This window comes from Peromyscus californicus, unplaced genomic scaffold (genome assembly GCF_007827085.1).
Source record: "Peromyscus californicus insignis strain IS unplaced genomic scaffold, ASM782708v3 Scaffold_5__1_contigs__length_169319896, whole genome shotgun sequence".
NCBI lineage: Eukaryota > Metazoa > Chordata > Mammalia > Rodentia > Cricetidae > Peromyscus > Peromyscus californicus.
In genome coordinates this window covers 50,228,124-50,243,500 of record NW_026294573.1, presented here as the reverse complement: position 1 = coordinate 50,243,500, position 15,377 = coordinate 50,228,124, and the positions used below count along the sequence as shown (strand labels likewise).

At 44.3% G+C, this 15,377-nt stretch overlaps 1 protein-coding gene across 6 annotated transcripts in view; it reads left to right on the top strand.

Annotated features, from left to right (window-relative positions):
- Dnajc6 (DnaJ heat shock protein family (Hsp40) member C6) overlaps positions 1-15,377 on the top strand; it is a 164,123-nt gene that overhangs the window by 7,009 nt on the left and 141,737 nt on the right. For 2 of the 6 annotated variants that reach the window (XM_052718042.1, XM_052718045.1), the window contains exon 1: positions 3,890-4,128. The exons of 3 other annotated variants lie outside the window; for them this stretch is intronic. In XM_052718042.1, coding sequence (XP_052574002.1) covers positions 4,107-4,128 — 22 coding nt within the window. In that variant the 5' untranslated portion in view covers positions 3,890-4,106. Of the gene's footprint in view, positions 1-3,889; positions 4,129-15,377 lie in introns of those variants that run through there. One more of the 6 variants, XM_052718043.1, reaches the window with a different exon arrangement.

Below are 15,377 nucleotides of genomic sequence, written 5' to 3'. Positions count from 1 at the left end.
CTTATAAAAGATAAAATCTGGGTGTGGCTGTGGGTCCTAGCACTTGGGTGGCTGAAACAGGCGGATTGTAAGTTTGAGGTCAGCCTGGGAATATAGCCAGACTCTGTCTCAAAAATATAATAAGACGTGGTGGTGACATAGCTCAGCAGACAGACAAAGGCACTCGCGGTGCAAGCCTGACCTGAGTTCCATGCTTGGAACCCACGGAAAGGTGGGAGATGAGAATAGACTACACAGAGTAGTTCTCTGACTGTCACGTGATCACACGGCATGGCATGTGCGCTCTCTCTCTCTCTCTGTCTCTGTCTCTCTGTGTCTCTGTCTCTGTCTCTGTCTGTCTGTCTCTCTCTCTCTCATGCACGTTTTTCCTCTCGCACCTGATAAACCAAATAGCAGCTAAGGTCAGGTTAGAGATGGAAACACGCACCGACTATAACAAAATGCATATGGCCACGGGCCTCATTGCACAAGCCTTTCAACTTCTATGCATGCTCGAAACCTTTCCGACACAGTGTCTGGTAAAATGCAGATATCCATAGAGAAGGTCACACTTAAAAAATGTTACCTCCTTTGAAATATGAATGGCAGCCCTCCTCCCCTCCCCCCCTTACTACTTCAAGTCTTGGTACTCCTTCCCTGAAGCAGATGCAGCTTGAGTGAGCTAGCCAGTGGCTTGATCTTCCTGGGGTATAATTCTCACAATAACCTACAAACTAATTACTATTTTCCATAGTTTATGAGGAAAGCTCAGGCTCAGAGGGCTGACTCAGGTAATCCTGTTAATCTTACAGCATTGACTGTGACCTTCATGGCATTGTGCCACACTTTTTTCATGTTTGAAGCCACTGTGCCTCACCCAGCCTCAGGTGATGGTCCCATGACTATCTTCAACCCACACAGTTGGAATAGAAACTTTAGAGAGACTCAAGAATGCACCCCGACTTTCTCTAGGGACCAGTAAATGGCATAGCCCATGTTTGGATCCAGTCTTTTCTGCCTCAGAGCCCTTTTGCCCCCTACAATTCAGACCCAGGCCTGGCATCTGTTTGTCTGACTTAGTAACCCCTCAACTGGAGGCCACAAGCTCCTTAAGACAGAAGATGTTGAGCGCTGCATCTTCCTTAAGTTCAGAACAGCTCCTAACATGAGAGCATTACTGAATGAAGGGAGGGCAGTGGGTCTGCAGCATCTCAGCCCTCTGAGTGCTCCTACCCCCATAGATTGACTTAGTCCTTGGGGGAGGAGGTGCCCAGTTCTTTGTTGTGATGGATGGACCTGAGGCTCATAAGATGGCAACTAAGGAGTTATAATAAACCCATTTGTGACATCCAGCTTTCCACCACTATAACAAAATATGTGAGTGACTTACAGAGTAAAAGATTGTTTTAAACCTTTTTTTTTTGCATTTATTATTCATGGGCACATATGTGCATGTGAAGGTCAGAGGGCAACTTTTGGGAGTCAGTTCTCTCCTTCCATCATGTGGGTTCCAGGGATTGAACTCAGGTCATCCGGTTTGGCAGCAAGTGTCCTTGCCTTCCGAGCCATTTCACTGGGCTGGGGAAAAGTTTATTTTTGCTTTAGCCCCTGACAGGTTTGGCCAATTGCTTTGGGTCAGTGGTAAGGTAATATATTATTGGGGGATCATGTGGCAAAGCAAAAACAGTTCATCTTGTACCAGGAAAGAGAAAAGGGAAGGGGCTGTGGTCCCACAATCCCCTTTGAGACTATATTCCCAGTGCCTAAAGACCATCCTCCCACCGTATCCTACTTCTTAAAGGTGTTACCATCCTCCGAATAGCCATGCCTTTAGAATGAAGCCTTTATTGCATGGGCTTCTGGGAGACATTCAAGAGCCAACTGTCTCTGTGCATCCCCCTCACTGGCCCCCAGACTTCTAAAGAAGAGCAGAAAGCTGTCTGTCATACATTGCCAAGGGATAATGGAAACCAAACCCAAATGCTTAAATATTCCTAAATTTTCAGGGCCTCTTCAAATGTAAACAGCTAGGAATCAATTCAGGGGCCCCTAGTGGCCAAGACAGCTTCTGCTCCATGGCCATACTTGACTCATGGCTGCAGCAATGAGTAGGTGAACACTTAAGATTAGTCATCTTAAATGTGCCTAAGCAGCTGGTCATGACTCCTCACATTGTCAGAATGCTTTGTTTACCAAGTTCTGCATCTCTGCTCTTCCTTCATCTTCCCAGCAGCCTGGTACACGCTGGGTACCAGGGCAGGTGTGATGAACTCCTATTTATAGGTGGGGAAATGATGCTGGGAGGTTAAGTCATCTGCCCCACACCACTCAGTTGATAGTGGCAGAGGGGTCTTTAGAACTCTTGTCAACCAGAGCATTTCCTGTGTCGAGACTGTATTCACCAGCGAGTTCTGAGGAGGAGAGTAACAGATGGGTTTCTTTCTGTTGGTTTTCTCTCAGCATGGGTCCTGTACTTGATCAGTTCATCTCTCTGGACATAAGTTTTTCCAATCTGTAATGGAAAAAAAATCACACATAATCAGCCGCCAGTGAGGCAATATGTACTAGAGGAGATTGTAAGGGTTCAGAACTGAAAAAAATTATTTTATTTTTAATTTTAAAAAGTTACTTATTTTTATGTATGTTTTGAAACACCCATGCACATAAAAATAATATATATGTATTACATTATATATTATTAAAGATTATGACATTTATTGATTTTGTGTGTGTGTGTATGTATGTATGTATGTATGTATATATGTTGTGGTACATGTGTGGAGGGCAGTGGACAATTTTGGAGAGAGTGGTTCTCTCCTTCCACTCTGTAGAGCCCAGGGACTGAACTCAGGTCATCAGTCAGACTTGGTGGCAAACACCTCTACATAGTGAGCCATCTCACTAGCCCCGAGAATGTTTTTCTTTTTTAGAGGGGCATGGAGGGCTGTAAGGCAATGCTAGGGGTCAAATCCAATGCCTCGAACATGCCAGGCAGGCATTGTAGCATTGAACCACACTTCTGGCCCCAATTTTAAATGGAGATGTTTGGAAGACGGTGAGAATGCTGACCCATTTTCCATAAGTTAAGTACCATCTCACGTGGCCACACGATCTAGAAATGGCCCTTGTGACCTCATTTCCACATTCTGTTATTCCTCACAGCATTTGCTGCTACTTGTGTTTGCATTGCTTGTCTAATTCTCTTACCGGAAGGTAAAAATTGCTACCAGAGCAGGGACAGGTCTGCTTTTAGCCTCTGAAACCCTAACAGGTAGAACAGTGCCTACCAAAAATTACTGTTTGTTGAATGAATGACGGAGGAAGGAAGGGCTGTACCTGAGTTGTGGAATGAGACAAAATTCAGTGTGATCTGAATGACTAAAAAGTTTGCTGGAAACTTCCTTGCCTTTCAGTAGAGGGATCTCCTGGTCTGGCTTCCTCATACCCGGTCCCGACTGAGTCACTGACTGGCTGGTTTGCAAAGCTCCCCTGCCCATTGCTTTATACCCTGGTGAAGCGGCTTTGGGAATCATGTCCATGAAGCCGACACAGGTCACTGTATGGCATCCACTGTCTCTGTAGTGTGCTACCTGAGAGCAGAGCTAGGGGTTGGTCCTGCACATTGCTGTGACTGCAGGGCTTTAAGCCCTGCGCCTGACCCACCCAGAAGTGTTTGTTGAATTAATGAAGGAAGCAGTGAATGAGTATGGAAGAGGAAGCTCAGGGCTCTTCAACCCCTCCAAAGTCATTTGAAATAAGTCTGGACCACCTCACGGACCTTCCACGTTAAACCTGAGTCCCTCCCTCCAGAGGCAAAGAGCCACTAAGCAGCTGATCCCCACTCCAGGGAAGGGAGAAGGGCAAACCTAGGCTCCAGATCCGGTTCCATGCCATGTTTTGGAAGTCGTGTTTACGTCTGCCTTCATCCTCATCCCTTCCGCTCCAGCATAAGCAAAATTATAACCCTGCACACTGACTTGCATGCCATTACCATAGCCTGGGTGCTTCTGCGTTGAGGGACTTCGCCCCCGGGACCGCTGACTGTCTGTGAATGACAAATCCAAAGTCAGGGTTGCACAGACAGCTGGACTTCTCTGCTTTCGTGCAGCAGAGGGAGGAAACAGAGAATGAAAGATTCTGAAAATAAAGGTAAGGGGTTGACAGCAGAGGGGCGGCTAAACGATGCGTGGGGGGAGATGTCACAACATGGACATGTTTAGTTTGTGCTGATGGCTGATTTGATTACTGAGGTATATTCGTAATTTTTAGTTATGTAATATATGTCCTCTTTAAATGACTGTTTTCTAAATACCATTTCATTCAGTTTTTCCCATTTTTGCAGTACTAAATATATTTTTTGTATTCTTGATTTAATCTTGGCCAAGTACCTGTCTCACAGTTTTCTTTATAATCGCTTCCAGAATTTTGATACTTTTATTTTGGGGGTGTTTACAATTGTTAATCATTAAGATGTAGGGTTTCGCCGGGCGGTGGTGGCGCACGCCTTTAATCCCAGCACTTGGGAGGCAGAGCCAGGCGGATCTCTGTGAGTTCGAGGCCAGCCTGGGCTACCAAGTGAGTTCCAGGAGAGGCGCAAAGCTACACAGAGAAACCCTGTCTCGAAAAACCAAAAAAAAAAAAAAAAAAAAAAAAAAAAAAAAAAAAAAAAAAAAAGATGTAGGGTTTCAGCCAATTATTGGAATATCTGGAGAACTTGGTACTTAAACAGTTCGGGTTTTCTAGAGAATCTCCAGATGAACATTCATCGTTTTTTTGGGAGGGCCCAGCGGGGAGTCATCGCTGACCTTCAGAGCTGTTTACCTTGGACAGGGATGTTCGGATGCAAACTCCCCCTACTCCCCGCCCCCACCACCGCCTCTAAAAAAGAAAAGAAAAAAAAAAAAACCACCAGCACAAGAATTCTGTTGGAGGGGAGGGCAAGGAAAGAAACAGATTGAAGTGAAAGCCCACCCCACCCCCCAACAAGGATTCTGGAGGATTCGGGGTTCAAGGCCGAGGCCCTGGCAAATTTCTGCCGCAGCAGGGGGGGGAGGGGGTAGCGGGGCGCGCGGGGAGGGGGGGGCAACGGCCCCGTCGTCCCAGAGTACACGTGGTTCAGGGTCCGCACTTCCTTCTGCATCCTTGGTTCTCCAGATTCTGGTGCCGTGCGAGCCCGGAGACAAGCCGCCATCTCCGCGGCTCGGCGCTCATGTGGGGGTTCACCAGCTTCGCTTCTCCGCAGCTGCTCAGCGTGCCGGCACCCCCGAAATTGCCCGGGACCACGCACTTTGCCCTTGGCCAGGCGTGTGCGCAGGTGCAGGCAGACCGGCTCCAGGTGACCATTCGCCCCAGCCCCCGCCTGCCTGCTTGTCCGGTAGCCGGTGTGTCCCCCCCACCCTTTCTCTCCCACCCCATCCCCGCAGGAGTCTGACCTCTGCGTGTTAAAAGATTCCCATGTGGTGATGGGCAGTGGTATGTGCACACTCACATGCAGGAGAACTCCCAAGCAAAGAGCCTTGAGTCGGATAAGATGTGATGGATGCCAGGGGCGAGGCTAGTTTTCCAATCCACCCAAAGCGTCTTAATGGGTCCTGGTTTCTCCTGGCTTTAAAAGTGACGGGGTGGGGCTTGAGGTTGTTGGCAACATCGACTTAGAGGCTTTGGACCCTTCACATTCACGCATTGATCCATGTGGTTTTGATGTTTAAATTTTAATTAAGCAGTCACAGGGAGGGAGAAACAGCTGTGTGAGGCCCCGGTGAAAGCAAGCAAAGAGGACAGTTCACTCCTGTTTCCCAGCCAGCTGCCTCTCATGGACAAATAATTCCTGTGTGATCTAAGTATTCAAAATCAGTTCCCAAAGAGGGCTCTTCCTTGCCATTTGCAGTGGCTAGAGAAATGGAGAACAGGGGAAAAACTGCCTATTTGTCAAGTCATGCTAGGCCACGGGCATGACTTAGAAATAAAGCTGTCTGAATCAGAGGCTCAGGCCCAGCTCAGCGTTTGCCAGTGTTTAGAACAGAAATACTTCCCATCTCAGCGTGTCAGCATGTTTTAAGCCCCAGGTCTCTCTCCTGACCTTTTTGGTGGGAGCTGGTATTTGGAATTTTTGTATCACTGTGTTGGAGAGAGCTTGGGCTGGAAATCCACATAGACAGGTTTTGGCTTGTTCAGCCATCTCTGGATAGAGACCAGGGACACGACTCTTAGTTTCCTTGGGTCTCAATTTCTTTATCTCCCAAGCAGAAAGACGTTCTTTTTTAGATGACATTCATTCCCCCCCCCCCCCCAGATTGTATGCAATTAGGTGGATTGTGAGTAACATTTTGGGCATACACATAGAATAAATTCATCTTAGAAACTATTGCACGAATGGGACTAACTTGTTTTCTGAAACGTCTATTTCAGATATTTATGTTTGTGTGTGTGCAGGCAGGGGGGCTGTATTCTGTTGTCAGGTCTATGTTCTTTGAGTTCTAATCAAAACACACTGGAGAATGATGAAACAAGCTGTAAATTACTAATTTCATTTTCAAAGAGTCTATAAAATGCAACCATATATGTGCAAGTATGCTATCTATCTAGAGAGAAAGAGTCAGCAATTTCCCTCTGACTGGCAAAGGTGTCGAAGACCACAAACAGGTCATGAGTTAATGCATGTCTAGAGTCTCCCAAGAGTTTTTCAGGTCTTTTTCTTTCTCCATTGAGAGATGGGTCTGTGTTGAGGAGTGGATTTGAGTGTGTGTGAGAGAGTGTGTGAGGTGAGTGTATGTATGTATGCACACACACACAGGAGTACATACACAGAACCGTTGACAGAGAGGGTATGAATATGTCCACCAGACCATGAGAGCTATTTTTGGGAAGCAAAGTACCAGTTGTTGACCTGAATCTGAAATAAAAAAATGTACCCAAAATGTAGAGTGTTCATGCTAAAAAGGACCCCTGGAAAAGTACCAAAGTGTGGGGCTTATTTGGAAGTCAGTTCTCCTCTGAAAGACTAACGAAGAAACGAGGTGAAACTGCAAGAGGTAGATGGAGCCAGTGCATGCTTAGTGTGTTGGCAAACAGAACTTGAACTTTAATGAGCTCCTGTCACATGACTGCTGTTCAGGAAATGTTGGATTGTGGTTTAATAACTGCCTTCTTTTCTTCGACCTGTTCTCAGTACATCTCAGACAGCCCAGTGAAGTTTTTAACTATGAAGACCTTTTGTATAACTATCTCAAAATGCTTCGCAAGCCAGGAAGAATCATATGTATAAGACAATTAAGTTAAAATCGTTGAATGAATTAACTAGGTATTGATAAGCGTGGCAGCTAATTTTAGTAATAAACATCATAGAGCCTATTGAATGAACAATGAGTTTGTGAAAAGTTGTCTACCAGGTACTTTACATATTGCCCCAGTATGCAAGGTAGGTGGTATTTCCTGTCTAAAGAAATGGGCTAGCATTTTTTTGTGCAGCATATAGACAGAAAGCAGTAGAATTGTATTCAAACCCAGGTCTTTTCACCTCACAAACCACCTCTCAGTTAGGTGGGGATTTGTAGACAAGCCACTCCATAAAATTAGCTTTAAAAAAATTGTGTAGGGGCAGGAGAGATACTCAGCAGTTAAATGCATGTATTGTTTTTTGCAGAGGACCTGAGTTCGATTCCTAGCACCCACATGAGGCAACTCACAACTGCCTATAACTCTAGCTCTAGGGGATCTGATGCTCCTCTGACCTCCTCAGGCGCACACACACACACACACACACACACACACACACACACACACACACGTTTACATAAATAAATAATAACAAAAATATAAAGAAGATTAAATTGCCTATAGCCATATTAGAATTAATTTTCCTTGTATGAAGAAGAGAAATATGAACCCTAGAAAATAAAATAATGGCTTTTGATGAATTTTCTAGTTTTTTCAAAAATAGACATGTTAAAGTCTGTGAATTCATCAATAAGGTATTAGAAGAAGAGGTATGAAAGAACAAGAGAGGAGAATTTGGAAAACAGGAAGTGGATTTTTTATACAAAAGGCAGAGAAAATATTTCTCCTCCAATGTTTCTGTATTTTGAGGGATTTTATTTAATATTAACAAACACAACATTCTATGAGCAAATGAGGATGTGCCTAACATTTGAATACGCTGAGACTGAGATTTGAGCACTGTCTGGGGTACAGGGACCTGGATGTTTTCACTAGGAGATATTGCAGAATCAGATTGGGAGTCAAACAAGGTCAGACCCAGACTTTAGGCCTCACATATTAAATATGGTCTCCATTCTTCAATCAAAAAAAGGCATAAAGAATGTTAGTTTTTATTTTCCTTGGCCATCATGACTCCTTTGATATCTTCAGAGAAAACACACGTTCTTTCAAGGGCTTTTTGTCATGGCTGCTTTTGTCCAGTTGGGCTGGTGAAATGATATTTTTGCAGGAAGGACCTGTAAATATCACCTGATTTCTCAGTCCAGGGCATGTGTTAAGACAGATTGGAAATTTGCCCATGCCAATGGTTATCAATGGAAATGAGATTCACACTGGAAATCTGCTAGTAAGTTTTTCATTTGGTAGCATTCAGGGGCAGAAATCAGGACTGTTTTGAGTTAGCTTGTGTGACCTTAACTTTCAAATGTTTTTACTGAAGAGGTGAAACCCTTTATAGTTTCTGAGCCTAGAATATATGTTGGCCTTATACACATAGTGAAATTTCCAGGAGTGCTAGCAAATCTGAGAAAGTTTATAATACTTAATTTTGTTCCAAAATAACTCACCTAAAGCAATGTTGCATATTTTGCAGGACAGTGGGAAGAAATTGCAACACAATTTATATTTTTCATTCAGTCTACTTATAGGTGCAAATACTTGGCTACATTATAACATGGTTCTGCCTGAGTGCTTACACCTTGCAATGTTTATATTTTATTATTAATGTGTTATTTAATTTCTGCTTGATGCGTGCGCATGTCTACCTTGTAACATAGTTTTGCCTGAGTGCTTACACATTGCAATGCATATATTTTATTATTCATGTGTTATTTAATTTCTGCTTGATACATGAGCATGTGTGGGCACGTGGAGGCCAGAACAGCATGTCAGGTGTCTTCTTCCTCCATTGCTCTCTGTCATACTGCTCTGGGCTAGGGTCTCTCGCTGGACCAGAAGCACACCGTGTTTGCTGAGCTAACTGGCCAGTCTTCCCCAGTCTCCAGCTCCCCCAGCACCCTGCCAGTGCTGAGGATATGGACACTCAGCTATGGCCAGCTTTTTACATGGCTGATTGCAAATTGAACTCAGGTCCTGATGCTTACAGAGCAAGTGCTCTTACGCATCGAGCCTAAATATCTTTCCAGTCCTTCTGAACATGTATATATTTATTTGAGACAGGGTTTCCCTGTGTAGCCTTGACTGTCCTGGAGCACTGGAGCACTTTCTCTCATTCTTCCTCCCTCTGGAGGACTCTGATTCACTTCACATGTTTCAACTTAGATGTCACTTAATTCTAAGAAACTTCTGTTTTTTTTCCATTTTTGTTCTTGTTTTGGTTTTTGAGACAGAGTTTCTTTGTGTAGCCTTGACTGTCCTAGAACTAGTTCTGTAGACCAGGTTGGCCTTGAACTCACCGAGATCCACCTGCCTCTGCCTCCGACTCCTAAGTGCTGGGATTAAAGGTGTGCACCACCACCACGCGGCTGAATATTTTAATATTTATATGCAAAATAGCTTGGTTTTGACTCCCTTCCTCTTTTTGCTTTGGTTTGGTTTTGTGCAGTGCTGGGGATCAAACTCAGGGCCTGTGCATGTGAAGCAAACACTCCTATCTGCGCCCCTCATCCTTTACCTTCCTGCTTTACGAGAGTCCACATTAAAACTTCAGAGCGGTATATTCTGTAATTTTGGTGCCTTTAAAAAAGATGGAAACAGGGTTGGGGAGATGGCTCAGAGGTTAAGAATACTGGCTGCTCTTCCAAAGGTCCTGAGTTCAATTCCCAGCAACCACATGGTGGCTCACAACCATCTATCATGAGATCTGGTGCCCTCTTCTGGCCTGCAGGGATACATGCAGAGAGAGCACTGTATACATAATAAATAAATAAATCTTTAAAAAAAAAGATGGAAACAGTATGTAACTTTTTGTAATTGAAATTGAGCTGAGCAGAAACTACACTATTTTTCCTTTTCTTTCACTTTTGAGACAAGATCTTGCCATGAATGCAGCTCATACTGGCCTTGAACTTGGTTCATCCCTGGCTAGTCTTTGACTTAATCCTCCTGCCTCAGTCTCCTGAGTGCCGAGGTTAGGAGAAAGCACCATTGTGTCCAGTGGAGACAGTGAATCTGCTGGACAGTGATGCTGCTGGTTATTGATTCTTCTCTGTGCTACTGGAGCTGGCCCTTGGAGTTTTCGTTTTTTTGAGTTGTTCCTGGGATATAGAAATGTGATGCATTTTTATGTGTTGGCTTTGTTCCGGTGATCTTGCCAAATGCACTTATTAACTTGAATAGTTTTTAGATTTGGATTTCCTATGTTGACATTTTTCTATAATTGAGACAGTTTTATTTCCTTGTTTCCAATTCTTACACATTCTTTTTTTTTTTTTTTTTTTTTTTTGGTTTTTCGAGACAGGGTTTCTCTGTGTAGCTTTGCGCCTTTCCTGGGACTCACGTGGTAGCCCAGGCTGGCCTCGAACTCACAGAGATCCGCCTGGCTCTGCCTCCCGAGTGCTGGGATTAAAGGCGTGCGCCACCACCGCCCGGCTACACATTCTTTTAAACCTTCTGTTACTTAAGCATTAGCTAGGATCTCTCTGAAAATGATGACTAGAGGGCCGGCATGATGACTTAGTGTAAAGGCACCTGCTGCCAAGTCTGATGGCCTGAGTTTGATTCCTGGGACCCACATAGTAGAAAGAGAGAACATACTTTCATTTGAGGTTGTAAATTTTTTTTGAGCACGACTGTTGTAAATCCTGCAAGTATTGTGTCATAATTAGTTATTATGAACTATTTTAATTTCCATTATTATTATTATTATTATTATTATTATTATTATTATTATTATTATTATTTTTACCCAGAGGGTCATGTAGACATGTAGTACTTCATTACCAGGAAACTGGGAAACTGAAGTGGTTCTATCTAGCTACTTCTTTTCTATTGACTTCTAGTTTACTTCTACTGTAGTGAGAGGACAGACTGTGACTATATTAGTTCTTAGAAAAAATTGAAATCTGCTTTGAGGCCCTGCATATGGTGACTTGTATATGTTTATAGTGTGTGTACATGATATATGAACTTTAAAATAATGAGCACACTAAAGTTGCTTGGTTCCATGTTTTAGGTATGTTGATTATTTCAAATTTTTTCTTAAAAAGCAAAGATTTATTTTTTTTAATGTATGTGTATATGTATTTCTGTGTGCGTGAATGCCATGCATGTCCAGCTGCCCCTGGAGGTGAAAAGAGAGCCTTGGGTCTCCTGGAGCTGGAGTTACAGGGTTGTGAGCTGATGTGGGTACTGGGAATTGCACTTGGGTCCTTTGGATGGGCAGAATGCACTTTTAACCCTGAGCCACCTCTCTAGAACACTTTACTTTTTTGAAATAGGGCCTCATTCTATAGGTTCCACTGGCCTGGAACCTACTGTGTAGCCCAAGCTGGCCTTGAACTCACAGCAGTCATGTGCCTCAGCCTTCCAATGCTGGAATTGCAGGCATGAGCCACCTTGCCCTGTTGGCCTTGGCATTTTTTTCTCCTTTTCTGGTGTTGCCATAAAGCCTGGCCTGGAATTTGCTCTATAGACCAGGCTGGCCTTGATGGTGTGTCCGCTCTCCTGTCTCTGCCTCCTGGCTGTTAAGATAACAGTTGTGAGCCACCACTCCCAAGTCACCTCTGCCTTTTGAAGGGTAGTGCCACTGAATGCATGTGATTCTGGGAAAAGCCAAGAAGGTGGCATGTACTGTGGAGGCTGAGCTGGGAGGGTCATTTGAGCCCAGAAGTTCAAGGCTGGCCTGGGAAACAGTGAGACCCTGTCTCAAAACAATGTCGTGTCGTGTCCCCCCCCCCCCCCCCCCCCCCCGCAACCCGATCCCCAGACCAAACCACCAACAAAAACCCAAGCTGGCAGATGTTTTATTCAGCATTTAAATGTAAAACAAACAAACGAACAAAAAACCATTCTTAGTTTTTATTGGCATATAAGATATTGTACATAGCACTAGGGTTCAAAAGGTTTAAATGGTCATGCTAGAAGTTGTTTTATAGACTTGATCCAAACCTTTGCCAGCACCTAGCATGCATTTCTTGGGTTTCCTCCCTAGTTCCAGGACTGTGTGTTGTGTTAACTGGACCCAGGAGCTTCCTGTCCTATCTGACCATTTACTTAGCTCATTCTTTGAGTATTTATGTACCTAACTCTCCTTTCTTCACAAATACACATCATGGTGGCTCTCGAGTCATCTGGAGAGTAAAGTGCCCGACTCATGTGGCCTGGAGCTGGAAGGCATGGACGTGATCAGTGGTGTGAGGTTGTGGATACTGTGGAAAGGTTTTTCATGTTTCCTATTAAAATTAGACCAAGAAACAAACTGGCACTTCCTTCCAGTCTCTTTTGATGTGCTCCCCTACTCCACTTCTAGTGTGGAAGATGCGCCAAGCAAGGGGCCTTGGGACGTCGCATTGTGCTGTCCGTTATCTGACTGAGTTTGTTAAGTGCAATCAGTTTGTGGAAACACATTGAGCCGAACATGCTCTCTGTTCACTTTTCGGTACATACATCACACACCTGAATAAAAATTGTGAAAATGAATGCTTTGATGTTAAATGTCTTTTTTTTTTTGGATTTTGAGGTGGGTTTTTACTATGTAGTCTTGTCTGACCTTGAGCTCAGATATGTTCACCGGGTGAGCTTGCAGCCATCCTCCTGCCTCTGCCTCCTGAGTGCTGAGATTACAAGAACGAGCCACCACTCCCTGATGATGTCAACACTTTAGAAAAGTGCTGAGGATGGAGCAAGCTGGAGGACCACTCCAGGCCAGCTTCATTTTGGTGAATGAGGTCATTGGGAAGGGGACGTGCCCTGGAGGCGGTGGGTGTCTCAGGGCCCATGGTCAGGCCTCCTGACTCTTACTCTTTTATAGTTTTAAACTTGCTGATCAGAGAGTGAGGGGCTGGATAGTCATCACAGCATGGGGACTAGAGGATATTCTCAAACCCCTAATGCAGCCTGTGGCGTGAGTCAGCACCTTCCTGCTTTCTGTTCTTCTGTCTTGTCTTCATTCTCTTTCCCAGCCTCTAAAAACAGACACTTATCTCAAACTGCAACCTTGGAGCTTCTTTCTTTCTTTCTTTCTTTTTTTTAATTATCACCTAAGAATCATTTGATCACGAGAGAGAGAGAGAGAGAGAGAGAGAGAGAGAGAGAGAGAGAGAGAGAGAGAGAGACTTTGTGCCTGTGAAATCTAACAAGAGCCTGCTTCAAGGTATGGCTGTTCTTCTCTCTGGGCCATTTTTAGTTTGGTGTTGTGTTGTTTAAATTTAGAATCCCTTTTCCAAGTTGAGGGGGTGGTGGTAGTTTGCAGAAATTGAACCTCCTGTGACTCCTGCTGCCGCAAGATAAATGGGAAAATCTGGGAAGGTGTTAGAGGGAGAGGGCCCCTGAGGAAGGGACTTGCCTTAATGCCACAAAAGTAGGGTAAAGAGCTGGGTGTGGTGGCACTCGCCTTTAATCCCAGCACTCAGGAGGCAGAGGCAGGTGGGCCTGTGAGTTTGAGGCCAGCCTGGTTTGTATAGCAGGTTCCAGGACAGCGAGGACTACACAGAGAGATACTGTCTTACAAACAACACCCCCCAAGAAAAGTAGGCTAAGAGGAGAAAGACAGTGACAGCTCTTTTTCTCTCCTGTGTGAGACATGGCCTGCCGAGGATATAGTGACAGGAACAGCTTTGGAACTCAGGCTTTAAAATTAAAATATAAGTCTTTTAAAATGAACCAACAAGTATTAGTAATAGCTAAGATGTTAGCAATCAACACTGTTAATACTATTAATATTAACATCAAGATATTAAAATATACAGTTATATATATATATATGCACACAGACATATGCATATCCATATTCACATCCTATTAGATTTCTGTCACTGTGACAAGACACCTGAGAAGAATTGCCTTATGGGGGAAGATTATTTCGGCCCACAGCTGTCGAGATCTCAGTCCTTGGTCATTGGCCTTATTGCTTTGGGGCTTTGTTGACACACTGTATCATGATGGGACCATGTTGTGGGTAAAGCCTATTAACTTCATGGCACTGAGAGAGAGAGAGAGAGAGAGAGAGAGAAACAGGATCCAGGGGCCCAGTATCTCCTTCAAGGGCATGCCTTGGTTGTCCAACTTCTTTCTACTAAGTCCCTCTCCCAGTGGTTTCACCACCTCCCAAGGCTTTTAGCATAGAGATCTTTGAGTGAGGTTTACTATCCAAACCATAACACATACCTACATGCACATGCATGTGTGCGCACACACACACACACACACACACACACACACACACACACACACACACACACGCTCAGCTTGGAATTGGTAGCCATCAGGCTAGATTGTGTGTTTCCCACATGCTGTTCCTTCTGCTTGAACAATATCTCTCCCTGCCCTGTCAGCCTGGCTCAGGGCCTTCCTCTTTTCAGCGGTGGCATTGTCTCCAGGGCTCTCTCTGACTCCAGGTCTGGCCCATAACCTACTCTCAGGGCCTTCTGCATTTTCTCTTGCATGACTTTTACATTTTTAATTGCTGTGCAAATTTGAACACACATTAGGCCCTTAGTACATGCTTCCAGTTGTGGGTGGGGAAAGACGAAATGAAGGGAGGGAAACAGAGAGAAATCCACAAGTGGAAAAGTCCCTTACTTTCCTAGAGCCTCACTTCCTCATGTGTGTGTGTGTGTGTGTGTGTGTGTGTGTGTGTGTGTGTGTGAGAGAGAGAGAGAGAGAGAGAGAGAGAGAGAGAGACAGAGAGAGAGAGAGACAGAGAGAGAGACAGAGAGAAGGAGAGAGAGACTTTAACTAGGTAGTTCAGGCTGGCCTTGTGTTTGTAGCAATTCTCCTGGTCCAGTTTCCTGAATTGTGGGATCATAGGTATATACCACCACACTTGGCAATTCAATTTATTAAAAATTTAATTTATTAAAATTTAATAAACATTGTAAAGTGTTTTTATTTATTAATTTCATGCTTGTGTGTTTGTACTTGGGCACCTGCATGCCCTGTGACATGTATGCGGGTCAGAGAACACCCTATGTGTGTGTGGGAGGGGTTGGTTCTCTCTAATAAGTAGGTCCCAGGGATCAAACTCAAGGTCATCAGGGCTTTGCTCACCGAGCCATCTCTCT